Source organism: Palaemon carinicauda, chromosome 44 (genome assembly GCF_036898095.1).
Source record: "Palaemon carinicauda isolate YSFRI2023 chromosome 44, ASM3689809v2, whole genome shotgun sequence".
Lineage (NCBI taxonomy): Eukaryota > Metazoa > Arthropoda > Malacostraca > Decapoda > Palaemonidae > Palaemon > Palaemon carinicauda.
In genome coordinates, this window is record NC_090768.1 from 32,790,510 (window position 1) to 32,809,665 (window position 19,156).

The 19,156-nt window shown below is 44.2% G+C and overlaps 2 protein-coding genes across 2 annotated transcripts in view; both read left to right on the top strand.

The window, feature by feature from the left end:
* Positions 1-19,156, top strand: part of LOC137634545 (uncharacterized) — a 469,969-nt gene that overhangs the window by 266,320 nt on the left and 184,493 nt on the right. The gene's annotated exons all lie outside the window — the stretch shown is intronic.
* Positions 1-19,156, top strand: part of mRpL15 (mitochondrial ribosomal protein L15) — a 47,278-nt gene that overhangs the window by 11,058 nt on the left and 17,064 nt on the right. The window contains exons 2-3 of the mRNA XM_068366895.1: positions 3,877-4,034; positions 16,521-16,675. Of these exons, the coding sequence (XP_068222996.1) occupies positions 3,933-4,034; positions 16,521-16,675 (257 nt within the window). The 5' untranslated portion in view covers positions 3,877-3,932. The remainder of the gene's footprint in view (positions 1-3,876; positions 4,035-16,520; positions 16,676-19,156) is intronic.

The following is a 19,156-nucleotide window of genomic DNA, read 5'->3' on the forward strand; positions in this document are numbered from 1 at the left end:
TCAATCTTTTTGACAACATTCGGGAAGATAATGGAAGTTTATTGCAATGAGCTTTTAAGCTTTTGTCAATTGCCTTTAGAACTTTTTATTTTTGTGGCCGTATGTACTCATAACATAAGTTGTTCTGTAACCAGAATACAAACCAATGCTATTTATAGGGGTATTACTTTCGGCGAGTAACTGAAAGGACGAGTCATTAGAATTTAGATGGGGGGGGGGTAGCTAGCTACACCCCTCAATGACACACCTGTGACTAAGCCTCACTTTGCTTTTGGCTCGGATGGAGAACAGTTGTCACCGCTCTTTCTCCTCTCCAATTTGGACTGCTATCAACTGTTTTTTGCTTTTTCTTGTCAGTGTGTTTGCGTGTGCGTGTGCGTGTGCTGTGTTTCTTCTACGGCCATGCGGACTTGTAGTGAATCAGAGGGCCGCACCTGCGGGAAGTTTATGTCTGCTGTGGAGGCTGATCCCCACAGCCTTTGCCCCTTTTGCAGAGGACAACGCTGCGACGTAGACAAATGTAACGAGTGTCAGCAGTGGTCTGCCTCCCTGTGGGAAAGGTATGGGCGTAGACGGAAGAAGTCTAAGCAGGATTCTTCTCTTTCTAAGGCTGCTTCGAAGCAGAAAAAAACCCAAGGCTTCTTCCTCTGCCTCCTGACCTTCCTCCAAAGCTCCTTCTCGGACAGCTTCCTCCGCCTCCAGGGGGTTGACATGTAGTAGTGTGGGTCATTTAACTTCTGGCCAACCTTGTTCCTCAGAGACAGTGCTGCCTCCCCTTATGGGGTTGCCCCGGTTCTCCCCCCAAGCGAGGCCATGTCTCTTTCTCCCTTGTTACAGATGTGGCCGTCATTGGGTTTGCTCAGTGCTCCTTCCACGGAGGCGTTGCTGCAGTTCTTGCACTAGTGTGCGGATCTTCAGCTTGCGTCAGCGTCTGACGTCAACCCCTTGTCCGTTGTCGACATTGTTGTTTCGGAGAACTTGTCTGCTGCCCTGCCAGCTGCTCCTATGACTGCGTCGTCTTCTCCATCTCCCACCCCCTAGGTTTGCTCTCCTTCCCCTGAAGAATATCTTTCAGGGAGGGAGCAAAGTCCGAGGCACGTCTCTCCGGCGAGTGGTCCCCTTTCCAGTAAAGGGTCTCACATAGAGGCTCCTCTTTGGAAGCCTGCTGACGGTCAGCTTGCTGATCCCATGCTCATACATCATCGTATCGGCGGCAGAAGATTTCCCCGTGTCCGTCCCCCACTTCGCCTTCAGGGTGCTCCTGCTCCCTTAGTCAAGAGAAGTCTCTTCACCTCTTCACTTCCTCAGTCTTCTTCTTCGGAAGAAGCTGCCTAGCCTGACTCCTCTGGTTACCGACCATCGCCTCCGTCCCAGATCTCATCTCAATGTTCTCTGTCACACCAGGCTTTCGCTCGACGCTCACCTGCTCAACAGTCTCACCATCGACAGGTAGAGCCTGAATCACCGACGCTTCGTGGACAATTGACTGCTCTTCAATGATCAACAACTCGTGAACTGCCTACGCATTTGGTAATGTGTGAATCACCTACGCATTCGGCTTCTCATCAAGCGCCTATTACATGAGAATTGCCGAGAACCCGAGAATCGCCTGCTCTCCCACCACCTCGGGAATCGCCTGCTCTCCCACCACCTCGGGAATCGCCTGCTTGTCAGCGATTGCCTAATTGACAGCGTTCACTACAGCGATCACAGGCGCCGCGTAGACCATCACTGTCTCGGGAATCGCTCATCCATCAATCAGCTGGCCAGCGTTTGGCCGTATCTCAGAGCATTACCCTTCAAAACGCATTTGCCCACCAGTGCATGAATCGCTTAGTGAATCATCATACATCCGTAAGCCTTCACACCCAGCGATCCGTAATTCACCTACTCGAGGATTGTCAACACACCAACCAACCTCCCGTGCAGCGGTAACAATCGACCCAGCGTTAACGCGGTACAGTATCAACAATCACCGACGTGTCTTGAGTAAGTGGTTTCTCGATGTTCTCCAATGTGTCAGCGGCCGTTACGTCCTCATGCAAGCAAGGATCACCAGTTGCAGCCACTAAAGCCGGTGGTAGTAGCCGCCAGGAAAGGTAAGGTGGTTAACAACTGTTCCTCTCCCCGCAAATGCATAACAGCCCGACAGCTGGAGAAGGAGGAAAGGGGCAAGTTTCAGGGTTTTATAATTCCAAAACTTCCTGCACGCAGAAGGAAATCAACATCTACAGCACCTAAGAAGAATGCCCCGATCCCAATTATAGCAGAGTTTTTCATGTACCTCGGGGGGAGAAACACTGCTCGGTTTTGGTGGTGAAAGGGTACAGCTTTATCTTGAGCCTTACCCTTAGATTGAGTAGAGTTAACATTTCTTTGACAGAATTGTCTCTTTTAATATGAAGTTTTGAGTGCACTTGTCCTCAGTCAGAAGCTAGACCTCTTCCTTGGAATGCAGTTCGCATACTATGAGCCCTGAAATGATCACCTAATGAACTGCTTCGTCAGTCATCAGACCGTGACTTGACCCTTAAGAAGTTTTTCCTGTTAGCCCTGGCCTTTGTGAATAGTGTCATTGAGCTTCATGGTCTGTTCTACAATATCGCACATCCAAGTGGATGGGGGTAGGCGACACTCTCCTCCGTTCTGAATTTGTTACCAAGACTTAAACTTCGGCTGTAGCGGATCCTAGGTTCAGGGTCGTCCAGATTAAGAATCTCCCTTCTGTAATGGATGACCTAGATCAACTGTTATTTTGCCCTGTGAGGCCACTAAGGAAGTATCTCAAGAGCTTGCTCACAGGTCAACCGACTATATGTCAGTATGGGCAAGGTCACGAGGAGGATCACTATCTCTGCCTGGATTCAACAGGTGATCGAATGAGCCCTACACTCTTGACTCCACTCCTCTCGACTGTAGACCCAGAGCTCATGACATCAGGGTTGTTAGCACATACCTGGTGTTCAAAAAGAACTACTTTGTAATACAGGTTTTACAGGAGGGTGTATGGAAACGCCAAACAACTTTCACGGTCCATTACCTACAAGACTTAACCCACAGGTCCTGTGGTGGCTGCATGAAATGTAGGCGGAATCAGCTCGGCTCCCTTATAGGACAAGTATCATTCGGTTGAGAACAGACTTTACTCAGTAGCAAGTCTAAAGTGAATTTGCGAGTGACTGGCCTCTTTGTTTTTCATTCTTCCCTCTCTCGGGCTTTCGACATCTGAGGGGCTCTGCAAGCTGACATCTAATTGCAAATGGGTACCATTATCCCTTGTGTAGCCGGGTATATAAGCATTTATGTTTGGTACTTACCTAGTCAAGCCACAATGCTTAGTTCACACACCATCGCACAGATTGCTCAGGTCATTATCTCTCTCACAGATTCTGAGTATTAGCAAGGTGACTCCAAGAAGTTTGTGCAAAGCGCAGAATTGTACCCTAGGACAGGAACTAGCCAGTTAGTAGAGAACTTCCACCCACCTAATGGTGAGTCTCCACTGTAAAGAGCAAAAGGGTTTGTATATAGTGTAGGAACAAATGACAAATTAGGAAATAATTTGTATTTTTCCTAACTATACAAACCTTGAGCTCTTTTCACATACTTGTCCTGCCATCATCTATTCCCTGAGAAGTCCTGCCTGCAATTAAAAAATGACATGATGTTTCAGTGTGGGTGTGAACTGGGTGGCTAGTCTACCCCTCGCTAACTAGCGGTGGGTAGTTATACCTCACTAAAAATCTTATGGCTAGTTTCACCTTTTGCCAAAATATATCTCCACTGTAAAAGCTCAAGGTTTTTATAGTTAGGAAAAATACAAATTTTATTTCTTTTTTTATTTTTATAACATGTGATGTTATGCTTATTCTCCAGGTGAAAGAAGAGCAACACTTGCAACGTAAGAGTCAACTACCTGTAGGTTCCAAAATATGGCTTCTGGAACTGGCACAGAAAAGGCCCTCAGTCTTTTAAGGCGATTACCAAGAGTATCTTTGGCAAATTTGAAACCAAATCCAGGTGCCCATAAGCAGGTAAACTGAAATCTCCTATCAATTATGATTTGTATTTGTAAAAACATGAAACTTCATGACAACATATTCACTGTAAGTTTTACATTAAAGACATTTAAACCCTTCACTAAGGATTCCAATTTCTTTAGGTAAATATTTTAAAGGATGCAAAATATATTTGAAAATTTTGAATTATTCACAATAGATGTTTATTCAAACTTAATGTCACTGTATACAATATTTTAATAATGATGTACAGTACTGTATGTTTTGACTGAAATGATGTTTGTTTCTATACAAATACAAACCATTCACTCTTTACTATGAATATATTGTTCAGGGTTTAAAGGCTGCTCATGAATGGCAGGGGCAAAGGACAGTGACATTGCCCTATCGAGCAGGACAATGCCCTTGAGACTGACCATATACACACATGATCAGCCCTCAAGCTCCCCCTCTCAATCCAAGCTAGGACCAAGGAGGGCTAGGCAATAGCTCCTGATGACTCGGCAGATAGGCCTATAGGCTCCCCCAAACCCCCCATCCTTAGTTCACAAGGATGGTGAGGTTGCAGCAACCAAAGAAACTAACAAGTTTGAATGGGACTCTAACCCCAATCTGGAGTTCACCAGTCAGGGACATTACTACATCGGCCACCTGGTAAACAAACCATAAACTGTTAACGCGAGGTGAAAATATTCCGCTAGTTAGCGGCGTGTAGACAAACCACTCCACTCACACACTCAGCTAGACTGTACAGTACAGTATACTGTATTCACTTTTGATCTCTCTCGTAAACCCATAAAAATTGGCTGTAACCTGACTTTGTCTTCTTTTTCTTTTCAGATATAATTGGTCCTTTGAGGACTTTTAGAGATTTGGGTTTGTCCTAGCCTTAAAGAGCACTCTTGCGGCACCTTCATGTCATAGAGTAGGAGACGGATCCTAATTCCATTTGCCCTTGGTGCAGATGATGCCCAAGCACTCAGGAGTCTTATTGCAAAGAGGTTTGGGAGCGACCATTCTCCCAGTGGGAGAGATACGGAAGGTGACAGAAGAGAAAGTCTAAAAGGGATTCTTCCCCTTTGGGGTCTTCCCCGAGATCAAACTTCTCACTCTGGCTGCTCCCTGCTCATTCAGGCTCCTCTGGAGGATGTATGAGTAAGAGCGATGTCTGACCCCCGGACAATCCTCGGGCATGAAGGACCCTGTCGCTTCCTCTAGTGAAGCGATAGTGGCTACCGCTGGAGGGAGGTCTCTTTCGTTCAACGCTACACGTCAACTTTGGCCTTCCTTGTGGATTTTGGGTCTACCCTCTAAGGCAGGGGTTCAAAAAATTTTTCCCCGTTAAGTAGCCCCTGAGATATAAGACCATTTACCCGAACCCCTAGTAATCTAACATCGAACAAAAGGGTAATTTGATTAACTAAATAAGTTATTATTGAAATAAAACATTGATATTCCAAATATTTTACAAAGATACTACACATGCAAGAGTGAAGCAGTATTTCTTTTTATCAAATAATTCTGAATTTCAGTATGTCAAAGGCTGCACTGTTTGTTACAAACAAGTTACTCAATTCGAGCAGCAGTATTGAACAGGTGGAATGGCTGTTGGAGTTGCTGAATTTAGGGGCAACCCCTACACAGGCAGATGTACGCTCCGTACATCTGCCTGTGTAGGGGTTGGCCACGGCCTTTACCCTAGAACCTCTGGAGTGGTGTCCCTCGGGATTGTCTAGTGCCCTTGGCCAAATCATCCTTCGCAACTTCTCGCCCACCTGAGAAGTTACTGGCAGGGTCTCCTCGGAGTCCTAGCCAGACTTGCGATTCCTCCGTGATGAGCAAGTCAGCTGATCTCGGTCAGCTAACTGTGCTTGCTCATTGTACCACCCATGTCTCACGCAATCATACATGGTAACAACATTAATGTACCACCCTTGTGTCACACAATCGTACATCATCATGCTGGGTGCACTCAGCGACCTGAGCTTGCTCGGTGGCCTGGGTTCCTCGGCAGCAGAAACGTACTTACGCTTTTCCTCCACCCTGCGAGAATGCTTGCCGAGAGCTTGCAGTCACCGCCTCTCACCACCGCTCCCATAGGACACGACGAACCTAGTGAGACATGATCATTTGGGGTTCAGAGATGTTGCGAACAGGTCTACAGTCGAGGAACCCCACAAAGTCAGGACTTTGTTGTCTATCTGATGATTCAAAGACCATTCAGAGCCTACTATCCGAGTCGCTCTGCTCAGATTGTCCACGAGCACATTCCTCTTGTCGGGAATGAATTGAGCTGATAGAGACACCGAATGTTTTTCTGATCATCTGAGGCTCTTTACTGCATCATGACATAGAGGCTGTGAAAAGGTACCGCTCTATTTGTTTATGTAAGCCACTACTGTGGTGTGGTTGCTCATCAACACTACAGAGTGACCTGTCAGCAACTGTTGGAACTGATGAAGAGCTAGGTAAGCTGCTCTCATCTCTAGAAGATTTATATGCTGGTACCTTTCTGACTGACCAAAAGCCGGAGATCCTAAGGTGCAGCAGGTGAGCCCCCCACCCCTCTGTGAAGAGCATCAAATCCGGAGGGGGGAACGAGAAGATTCTGTCCTTGACTTATCATTGATTATTTTATTTTTCTTACTTTAAGAAAAATATTGCACAGTTCTCTTTAGATCACTAGTAAAGTCGGGTGCATTGTCCAAAAGAAATATCTTAAAACATGAATATCTAGGTGTATATCCTAGTCTCAAATTCTTCTTCTACAAACTCATTAACCTTTTCATTGCCAAAAAAAAATTCTATGGAGACCAGTCTGTTTCTATTATAGGTCAAGTTTTGGGAACACTTTCCCTGGTAATCCATTGGTACCACCACTAGGGGATTTAAAAATGCAATTGTACTTTCTAAATGAGTTCTACCCTTTACATGACTTTTATACTTCTTATATGTAGGCATTAATTTACAATCAAACATCTATTTTATGCCAAAAATTGATTCATCACTAAATGCAGTCTTTGATTACTGGATGTCCTACGAACTTGAGCCTGAATTATTGTTAGTACTTTGTTAGTTTTTTAGAAATGTTTAGTCTTGAACAAGTATTTTATTTTTTCCCTAGTCTTTGCATGCATTCCTTTGAGTAATATGCAATTTTGATTTTGCTTTCTTATTTGGGAGTAAGTCACTATAACATTTCTAATAACCCTTGGTTTCTCTTGTTCTATTTTAATTCTTCCTAGATATAAGTCCCTTACCCGACACTGAAACAAAATATTGGTAGTGATAATTTTCTTAACATCTTCCTATATTCTAAATAATCCTTCCTCTATTATTTTACACATACTGTACCAATATTGTATTTAAATCCTGGACAAACATCCAGTACTTTAAGGATCCTACGATTCCTTTCATTCAATTACTAACAAAACCCCTGCTTGGACAAAAAAAAAAAAAAAATCACAATTACATTTATGATTAACAAGTACATTGCCCTAACATAAATTCCTAAACTTCTCTAGACCATTAACCCTTTTACCCCCAGGCTATTTGGAAATTTCCATCCCTTAACCCCCAGGGGATTATTTTTTTCCCAGCACATTTTGCAGTATATTTTTTTTAAATTGCTCTAACAGCCTTAATTTTTGTCATAGAGAGGTCAGGTTGGTCTCATTCTTTTGGAAAATGCCTGAATTTTCTGAAAAAATTATCAAAAATATGAAAAAAAAATTTTTTATAGCATTTGTTTGCAAGGACGTACCGGTACGTCCATGGGGGTAAAGGGATGGCTTTTGTGAAACGTACCAGTACGTCCTTTGGGGGTAAAAGGGTTAAATGGATAATCTATCCTTCTTAGTTGTATTCAATTAATTAGGACTACTATCATTATTCACTACCCTCTTTGGGGTTCTATCTTTACAATGAGACATTTCTTGTATGTTTATGAGACATCACACATTGTTATCCTAACTCCTTGGTATGAGATCGGGTTTAATTAATGTAGGATCAATAATTAATTTCTCTTCATTGTTATAGCCTTTTGTTTCCTTTGCACACTACATCTTTATAGGTTAACTGTTTCAAGGCTTGACTAAGTTAGCAAATGCCGCATAATTAGTCTCTAAAGATCCTATTACAGTATTCTTAAAATCTTTTTTCATCCTTCAAATCTAAGTGGAGCAAGATATTCCACAATAACCCTTATTTTTCTTCATATTTTTAATCTATCTACACTTTACTTGCTCTATTTAATCTTGGGACGGGACACTCATTAATCTTGATCTTTATCCTTCTATTCTCCCTCTTTCTAAGACTAGTTCTATTTTCTTTAAATGGCACTCTACATTCTTACTAAACTTAGTAAGATCATTCCAATAGGCTTATTCATTCTCTATGTCCCCAAAATCTGTATCATTCTGTTAAGAGTGAGAGGAGCTAAGGTGAGCCTGTCAACTTACTCAAAATCCTAACATTTTTTAAAAATTTGTAATAGTGGCTTGTATTCTTTGAACTTGGTACTTACAATATCATCTGAGTATCTTGGCTCCTCAATAACTGAGCCAAAATGATATTTTAATTATAAAATAAATTTTTGAATATACTTACCCGGTGAATATATATAGCTGCAACTCTGTTGCTCGACAGACAAAAAAAACAGTAAAACTCGCCAGCGATCGCTATACAGGTTGCGGGTGTGCCCACCAGCGCCAACTGTCGGCCAGATACCATACTCGATGTAAACAAAGACTCAATTTCTTCTCATCCCACTGCGTCTCTATTGGGAAGGAAGGGAGGGTCATTTAATTTATATATTCACTGGGTAAGTATATTCAAAAATTTATTTTATAATTAAAATATCATTTTTAAATATTTAACTTAGCCGGTGAATATATATAGCTGATTCACACCCAGGGTGGTGGGTAGAGACCAGTTAAATATGTTTACATCGTATAAGCTAAGAGTTTTTATTTCATTTTGGAAGTTATCAATATAACAAAAACAAAATAAATAGGTACCTGGTAAGGAAGTCGACTTAGACGATTACTCTGCCTTGTAAGTACGTCTTCCTTACGGAGCCTCGCGATCCTCTTAGGATGCTGACAGACCCCTAGGAGCTGAAGTATCAAGGGCTGCAACCCATACAACAGGACCTCATCAAACCCCTAATCTGGGCGCTCTCAAGAAATGACTTTGACCACCCGCCAAATCAACCAGGATGCGAAAGGCTTCTTAGCCTTCCGGACAACCCATAAAAACAACATTAAAAACATTTCAAGAGACAGATTAAAAGGATATGGAATTAGGGAAATGTAGTGGTTGAGCCCTCACCCACTACTGCACTCGCTGCTACGAATGGTCCCAGTGTGTAGCAGTTCTCGTAAAGAGACTGGACATCCTTCAAGTAAAATGATGCGAACACTGACTTGCTTCTCCAATAGGTTGCGTCCATTATACTTTGCAGAGATCTATTTTGCTTAAAGGCCACGGAAGTTGCTACAGCTCTAACTTCGTGCGTCTTGACCTTAAGCAAAGCTCGGTCTTCCTCACTCAGATGTGAATGAGCTTCTCGTATTAACAATCTGATAAAGTATGACAAAGCATTCTTTGACATAGGCAAGGATGGTTTCTTAACTGAACACCATAAAGCTTCAGATTGGCCTCGTAAAGGTTTAGTACGCTTTAAATAGAACTTAAGAGCTCTAACAGGGCATAAGACTCTTTCTAGTTCATTGCCTACGATCTCCGATAAGCTGGGAATATCGAAAGATTTAGGCCAAGGCCGAGAAGGCAGCTCATTTTTGGCTAGAAAACCAAGTTGCAGCGAACAAGTAGCTTTTTCCGACGAAAATCCGATGTTCTTGCTGAAGGCATGAATCTCACTGACTCTTTTAGCCGAGGCTAAGCATACCAGGAAAAGAGTCTTAAGAGTGAGATCTTTCAGGGAGGCTGACTGTAAAGGCTCAAACCTGTCTGACATGAGGAATCTTAGTACCACGTCTAAATTCCACCCAGGAGTAGCCAAACGACGCTCCTTAGTGGTCTCAAAAGACTTAAGGAGGTCTTGCAGATCTTTATTGTTGGAAAGATCTAAGCCTCTATGCCGGAAGACCGATGCCAACATGCTTCTGTAGCCCTTGATAGTGGGAGCTGAAAGGGATCGTCCTTTTCTCAGGTATAAGAGAAAATCAGCTATTTGGGCTACAGAGGTACTGGTCGAGGATACAGAGACTGACTTGCACCAGTCTCGGAAGACTTCCCACTTCGATTGGTAGACTCTAATGGTAGACGCTCTCCTTGCTCTAGCAATCGCACTGGCTGCCTCCTTCGAAAAGCCTCTAGCTCTCGAGAGTCTTTCGATAGTCTGAAGGCAGTCAGACGAAGAGCGTGGAGGCTTTGGTGTACCTTCTTTACGTGCGGCTGACGTAGGTCTACTCTTAGAGGCAGACTTCTGGGAACGTCTACTAACCATCGAAGTACCTCGGTGAACCATTCTCTCGCGGGCCAGAGGGGAGCAACTAACGTCAACCTTGTCCCTTCGTGAGAGGCGAACTTCTGCAGTACCTTGTTGACAATCTTGAACGGTGGGAATGCGTAGAGATCCAGATGTGACCAATCTAGGAGGAAGGCATCTATATGTATTGCTGCTGGGTCCGGGACTGGAGAGCAATAGATTGGAAGCCTCTTGGTCAGCGAGGTTGCAAAGAGATCTATGGTTGGTTGACCCCAAGTGGCCCAAAGTCTCTTGCACACATCCTTGTGGAGGGTCCATTCGGTTGGAATTACTTGCCCTTTCCGACTGAGACAATCTGCTATGACGTTCAAGTCGCCCTGGATGAACCTCGTTACTAGGGAGATGTCTCGATCTTTTGACCAGATGAGCAGGTCCCTTGCGATCTCGTACAACGTCAGTGAGTGGGTACCTCCTTGTTTGGAGATGTACGCCAAGGCCGTGGTGTTGTCCGAGTTTACTTCCACCACTTTGCCTTGAAGGAGATACTCGAAGCTTTTCAAGGCCAGATGAACTGCCAACAGCTCCTTGCAGTTGATATGCATGCTCCTCTGACTCGAGTTCCACAGACCTGAGCATTCCCGACCGTCCAGCGTCGCGCCCCAGCCCAAGTCCGATGCGTCCGAGAAGAGAACGTGGTTGGGTAATTGAATAGCCAGGGGAAGACCCTCTCTTAGGTTGATATTGTCCTTCCACCAAGTCAGACAAGACTTCATCTTTCCGGAAATCGGGATCGAGACCGCCTCTAGCGTCTTGTCCTTTTTCCAGTGGAAAGCCAGATGGAATTGCAGAGGACGGAGGTGTAATCTTCCTAGTGATACAAATTGCTCCAGGGATGACAGCGTCCCTACCAGACTCATCCACAGCCTGACTGAGCAGCGTTCTTTCTTCAGCATCTTCTGGATGGAAAACAGGGCTTGATCTATTCTGGGGGCCGACGGAAAAGCCCGAAAAGCTTGACTTTGAATCTCCATCCCTAAATACAGAATAGTTTGGGATGGGACTAGCTGCGACTTTTCCAAATTGACTAGGAGTCCCAATTCCTTGGTCAGATCTAGAGTCCACTTGAGATCCTTCAGACAGCGACGACTGGAAGAGGCTCTGAGAAGCCAGTCGTCCAAATAAAGGGAGGCTCGGTTGTCCGATAAGTGGAGGAATTTGGCCACATTCCTCATCAGCCTCGTAAATACGAGAGGAGCTGTGCTTAGGCCAAAGCACAGGGCCCGAAACTGGTAAACCACATCTTCGAGTCTGAGTGAATGGGGATGTGGAAGTAGGCGTCCCTTAGGTCTAGCGAGACCATCCAGTCTTCCTTTCTGACCGCTGCTAAGACTGACTTTGTGGTCTCCATGGAAAACTTCGTCTTTGTGACAAAGACATTCAGAGCACTGACGTCTAGCACCGGTCTCCACCCTCCTGTCTTCTTTGATACTAGGAAGAGACGGTTGTAAAACCCCGGTGATTGAAGGTCCGAGACTTTGACCACCGCTCCCTTCTCTAGCAAAAGAGACACTTCCAGTTTCAGGGCTTGTCTCTTTTCTTCCTCTCTGTACCTGGGAGAGAGATCTATGGGGGACGTCGCTAGAGGGGGTTTGCGTACAAAAGGGATCTTGTACCCCTCTCTGAGCAACTTCACAGATTGTTGATCTGCGCCTCTCTTCTCCCAGGCTTGCCAGAAGTTCTTGAGTCTGGCTCCTACTGCTGTCTGAAGTTGCGGGCAGTCAGACTCTGCCCTTAGAGGACTTGGATCCTTTCCTCTTCCCTCGCTTCCCTTCGGCACGAGCACCTCCTCTGCTGGAGGCTCTGCCACGAAAGGGCGGAATAAAGCGAGACGCTGGAGTGTCTAACCTCGGTCTAGCAGACAATGTAGGCAAAGGGGGAGCTTTGCGAGCCGAGGACGCAACTAGATCGTGGGTGTCCTTCTGAACTAAAGATAAGGCAATTTCCTTTACCAAGACTTCAGGAAACAGGCACTTGGAAAGGGGAGCAAAGAGAAGCTCGGATCTTTGGCATGGCGTCACTCCAGCAGACAGGAAAGAACATAGAGACTCTCGCTTCTTTAGGACTCCGGACGTGAATGAGGCGGCTAGCTCGTTGGACCCATCACGGACGGCCTTGTCCATGCAGGACATAATGAGCAAAGAAACGTCCTTATCTGCAGAAGAGAACTTCCTGCTCAGGGCTCCTAGGCACCAGTCTAGGAAGTTAAGGACTTCGAAAGCCCTAAAAATCCCTTTAAGAAGGTGGTCCAGGTCCGATGGTGACCAACAAATCTTCGAGCGTCTCATGGCAAGGCGGCGGGGAGAGTCTACAAGACTTGAGAAGTCGCCCTGGGCAGAGGCAGGAACTCCCAAGCCGAGAACTTCTCCCGTGGCATACCAGACGCTCGATCTAGACGAGAGTTTAGATGGGGGAAAGGCAAATGCTGTCTTTCCTAAACTCTTCTTAGTCTCTAGCCAATCTCCCAACAGCCGCAAAGCTCTCTTGGATGAACGAGAGAGAACGAGTCTAGTAAAGGCAGGTGTGGTAGCAGGCACGCCTAACACAAACTCTGACGGCGGCGAACGAGGAGCCACAGAAACAAAGTGGTCAGGGAACAACTCCTTAAATACCGCCATGACTTTTCTAAAGTCCAATGATGGTTGAGTTGCCTTAGGTTCGTCCAGTTCTGAAGGTTGATCCTCTTGCGGTTCAGCAACGTCCTCATCTGATAGTTCCTCATCCGAAAACTGATGAGGAAACGGCAACGGAGTGGGCAACGTTTGGCTCGCTGAGTCCGGTCGCCCTGGTGCATGCGTGACGGATCCGGACGCAACGTCATGGAACTGCTGCACAGTCTGTGAACTGTCAACAACCATGGGTGCGCGAGGACGCACAGCGTCCACCCGAGACTGTTTAGACCGTCTGGGTTGTGCAGTCAACACCATACCGGGTTGCGGAGGTTGACGCACCGCGTCAAAACAAGTCACCTCTGATGGTTGTTGAACGTCCTGAACGTCAACAACCACCTCCGTGCGTCGCCTAACGTCAACGTGCGGCTGGCAAACCACACTGGGTCGCATCGGTGGTGGTACAACCTCAACTGGTAGACGCGAGAAAGTTACCTCAGCGTCAACAGGACGCACAACAGACCGCTTGGATGGTTGTTGGCCAGAAGGTTCAGCAGCAACCTTCTCCGCATTAAAGTCCTCCATCAAGGACGCAAGCTTGGACTGCATGTCCTGTAGCAATACCCATTTAGGGTCTACGGCAGCAGGTGCGGCAACAGACGGGGTGAGCGACTGAGGCGGTACCGCTTTGCCTCTCTTAGGCGGCGAGCAGTCATCAGATGACGGCAACGAGTCCGAACTGACCCAGTGGCTACAACCGGGACGTTGGAATTGTCCTGAAGGGACCGACTTACGCTTTAAAGGTCGTGAGACCTTGGTCCAAAGTTTCTTACGAGAAACACCTTCGGACGACGAGGTAAAAACGGGCTCTCTCGTCTTACGTTGGTAGGGGCGATCTTGGGGAGATACGCCTGATACCATAGAGGGAACGTCTGTTCGCTGATCAAGGCCTCTTGAACCCATGCGTCGTACGACATTGCTTCTCCCCTGGGCTTGGGAGCTTGCAAGAGGTCCCGGACTAGGAGGACGACAGGCACGAACAGACGAACCCTCAAGCGCAACACTGTTCACAACACTTTGAGAAACACTAGGCACTTTATCACTTCCCGCGGCACTTTGGCACTTTAGTTCCTTAACATCCGCCATGAGTTGATTGCGGTCACTTGCAAGGGACTCAACTCTCTCCCCCAAGGCATGGATAGCATGCATCATGTCAGCCATCGATGGTTCCTGAGTGCTAGGAGGGGGGTTAGGAACAACCACTACAGGGGAAGGATTAGGTTGAGGGGCATGAGGAGAGGAAAAATCTACCAACCTAGAAGAACTTCTCCTTACCCTATCTCTCTCTAGTCTGCGTTTATACTTCTCAAATTCGATAAAATCGAATTCCGAAAGGCCCACGCATTCCTCACACCGATCTTCCAATTGACAGGTTTTACCCCGACAATTGGAACAAACAGTTTGAGGGTCGAGAGAAGCCTTTGGAAGACGCCTATGACAGTCCCTACCATTGCATTTTCTAAACTTGGGAACTTGTGAAAGGTCAGCCATTTTGAATTGGTCAAGGGAAAATTCCAAAAAACGATCTAAGTCATCAACAATGAATCCGATACAAAAAAGAGTTCAAGGATTTATTTGAAGAAAAAACCTGTACAGCGAAAGCTCAAAACCAAATTAAAGTACTTCACCAAATATGATGGGAAAAACTCCAGGTTTCAACAGCGAGTAAAGTACGTCTTGTCGACACGTCGACAGAGAAGAAATTGAGTCTTTGTTTACATCGAGTATGGTATCTGGCCGACAGTTGGCGCTGGTGGGCACACCCGCAACCTGTATAGCGATCGCTGGCGAGTTTTACTGTTTTTTTGTCTGTCGAGCAACAGAGTTGCAGCTATATATATTCACCGGCTAAGTTAAATATTTAAAAACATCATTTATTATTGAGATACATTTTATCTATTCTACATTTTGATTGTACTTGTGATGGTCGATTACTAGTCTATAACTTTCATTCTCATTGGGAAATATATCTTGGGAGATTTATGAGATTTATTTATTTTAACACTCACAGTGTTTCATTATGGGGCGTGGCTGATAGGTAATATTATGCCATTCGTTACTGGTACATAAAAAGTTTTGGCGCCGTTGTTTCTATTTATTTTAGTTGCAACTCTTCTATCCTGCTTAACCCATCGCCTGAAATGGCTATTCTCTGCCCATTTCTCTTCTATCCCTACAATTATGCTCCTTATGGTAAATTATACCCCTTTCTGATAACCTAACAGTAATCTCTACTCCTTTATATAGAAGTCATTACCCGCCATTCAGATGAGGTATTTTATCGTAGTAGTATTAATTAATTAGTGTGCATTCATTTCCCTTCATCTGAACTACATAATTGCCTCTTCTGTTAGACACTGGCAACCTATTTTTAGTTATACTATCTTCTTTATACATCGGCGGGTTATTCCTATTTAGGCATCAGTATGACTTCTTTAGCTAATCTCTAGCTTTTTATATTTCAGCACTTATCATTTGCTTATTAGCATCATAACTCATTCATTAATTCATATACCTCTATCTTCATTTTAATCTCTTTTGTCTATAGCAATATATCTTGGAATGCCTTTCTATTAATGCTATTCTATTCTATTCACTTTATTTATGTCGACATTTTATTTTACAAGGAGTGTATTAATTTTTGGCTATTCTTCCTAGTTCTCAAATTTCTTATTTCTCCTTGTCTTTTTATTTAATTTCCATTTCCTTTTCATAATCTGGAGTCTGTTTTTTTTTCTATCAAAGTCGTCTCCTACAAAGTGGCCAGTTTTGTAAAAGACTTGTCTTTGGCAAGAAGCAATATACTTCCTGACTATCTTATTTTATTTGTAGCCTGCACTTCTCACAAATAAAATTTCATTCTTCATCATTGTATCGTTTTGAACAGTATCCTAAGGCTTTATATTGGGAAATAGAACTTCTTAAAAATGAAATCTTATTTAATCATTTTGGCACAATTTGGCTAATAATTCTCTATCTAACCTGATGGTTCATACCTCGTTTTCACTTGTTTGTATTCCATTTCTTTAATTCAGACTGTAATTTGAGGTTTTGTTCAATTTACATTTTGCTTCACCAAACAGGAAGGTTAGTTTAGTGATTTGTTTTCTGTTTACCTTAGCCAATCATAGGTTGTTCTAGATTGTTTTAAATTAGACAATAAAAAGTTTAGATTTATTATTATACAATTTTGTCAACATTAGGTGTAGTCTAATTATTTTATTGTCTATTCTGTCTTGTAGGACAATTATCATGAGTATTTTAACATAATTCAATGTTGCTAATGTAATTGTGCCTTAATTATTTGACAATTTTTCATAGAAAAAAAGAGGTGCTGGTATCTACGGAGGCAAAACTCATGGAGCAGGCCATAAGGGTTCAAAACAGCGGCAAAATTTCATTCGACTTGGCTATGAAACTGGCAATAATCCATTCTACCTTCGATTTCCAATGCAGAATTATTACAGAGGTCATCAGTAAGTATGAGCTTTGTTTTTGATTGCACATATAAAATATTTTATTTTACATGTACAGTACATGTAATAATCTACTAGTTAAGAGTAAATGGGCCATCTAGAATTGATGTAACTAGAGCAGGGGTATAATTGCCTTATAGAAGTTGTTCCTTTGGTTATACAAATCTTTTGTCCTGTAAAGTAAGGAATATCCTCAGCAAAGCTGGAATGGCTGTTGAAATCATTGACGACGTAGTTAACAACAAGGTGAACGTGAGGATAGCCCTCACCCAACCTCCTGTCAAAGACTTCATTTTTATCTTTGGTCGCAACAAATACTGCATATTATTGTAACATATCCGAGACTTTTGATTCTTTATCTTTCTGTTTGTAGGAAGGGAATGGTTTAATGTGGATATCTTATTATACTTGTGAAGAAAGGGTGGTCGCTGCAACCGGTTTACAAGACCGATTGTAGACCTCCACTATATCTGGGCTTCTATTAGGGGGCATAAACTGTTTACAGTGACCCACTTTTTACCAAGTGCAGATCATGGTCTCCAGTTCAATGGCAGACTTACTCTTAGAGGAGGAAGAAGGCAAACTCTTCTCCAGGCTCAGTCTTGGGAAAGTTCAAGATAATGCCGAAGAAGCTTTTTAGCTCCTTCCCATCCTCATCGAGTTCACCTGCTGTTGGGGCATCTGTGCATGCACCCCTTGCTTGGCCAGGAGTCTGTGGAAAAAGCAAGGAGATATTGGATCTACATCAGTAAGTTTTTCAGGCATTGGTGGTGTGTAAATTTCCCCCAGTGACTAATGCATCCCAGCAGGCGTTGAAAGCTCTTCTGTTGCCGTGTACATCACCACCAACAATCTTTCAAGTAGGTCTTTGATGTCATTTATGAGGGAGTGGCAGCTAAGGTTACCTTGTAATCTGTATGCCCGGTGGTGACCCCAGTGATTACGGGTGTGATGCCGGTGCCAGTGACCCCTGTGATGATTCCTGCTGTGTGCTTGAAGCCCAAAAGGGCTGTTAGAAAGTCCCCTGCACCTGTGAGTGTGACTCTGCCATTTTCAAAATGGCAGGAGAATGCTCTCACACCTTTAGTGGTGGTGCTGAAGCTTAAAGTGGGCATTAGAAAGCAATGGGACCAATAATACTGGTGCATGTATATACAGTACTGTATAACCCAGCTGCATGTCACCTCAGTGACAGTTGATGCCGAGTCACGAGCCCTTTGCGTGCCTCCTCTATACGTGTCACCTCTCTGCCTGTCACCCCTGTTCTTATCACCCATGCCACTGTTCCTTTCACGATAGGGCCTTTGAGCCCTTGCTGTGTCTGAGACACCAGCCCCTATATCTGTGTTATGAGTTTGCTTCCCTCTGACCAGTGTTCCTCAAGAATGTGGTTCATGTCAGAGCAACTTGCATGGTGTTTCCCCTTGGGGAAGCTTTATTGTCAATGGTTCCTCAGACCTGGACTTCTCCGATTCTGGTTCCGACGCTTATAATAATAATAATAATAATAATAATAATAATAATAATAACAATAATAATAATAATACAGTAGTAATAAGAAAATGCAAGAAAAAGGCCCTTGACAACACTATGCCTACTTCAGGGGGTTGTACGAGACCCAGGTGGGCCCCGGTCTCATAGTACAGCCCCCTGCAGTTGATGCACGGGACTGGGATCATGACTCCATGCCTTCCTCACGACTAACCCATGTAGCCAGGTGTGAGGTACACAACTCCGTGCAAGCTTGTGTTCATCTTTTGTCGAACATATGTTGGAAGAGCTTTTGCCCCCTCATTCACCTTCCCTACCTAGATGAGGAAATGCTGCTCCCTTTTCTGAACAGGATATTGTTGACTCCCAAGAATCTGCTTACAAAATTTTCACTCTGCGAAACGAGATGCGAAGAATTTTAAGACTTTCATCACGAAAAATGTTTCGGACAACGAAAGGAGGTACGGTGCGAGAGCTTGACTGTGTCCGAGACAGATTTAAAATTTGCTCCCCGCTACCCCATAAACTCGCTACCATCCTCCCGCACTCCCATTGGTTATCACCCTACTAAGATGCTAGTTACCACCATAAGATCCTGCTCTCCTATTGGTCAGCATCTACTGAACCATATCCCATCATGCATCTACGCATTGGAGTTCCTATGTCTACATTTCGGCAGAGGTATCGTACCCATTGACTTAGTGTTTGTGATTCCGCTTTCATAACAACTGTACTGTATCGTGTGTGATTTTACATTATATCATTGGCCATGGGTCCCAAGAAAGTTGCTGATGTCAAGGGAAAGAGGATGATGCTTTCCATGGAGATGAAGATGGAAATAATCAAGAAATATGAGGCTACAATGCTGTCAAGTGTGATCGCGAAAGAATATGGCTGAAATCTGTCTATGATAGGAACTTTCCTAAAGCAGAAGGAAGCTATCACAACAGCAACTCCTAAGGGCGTGTCTGTTCGAATGTTTATTTTATA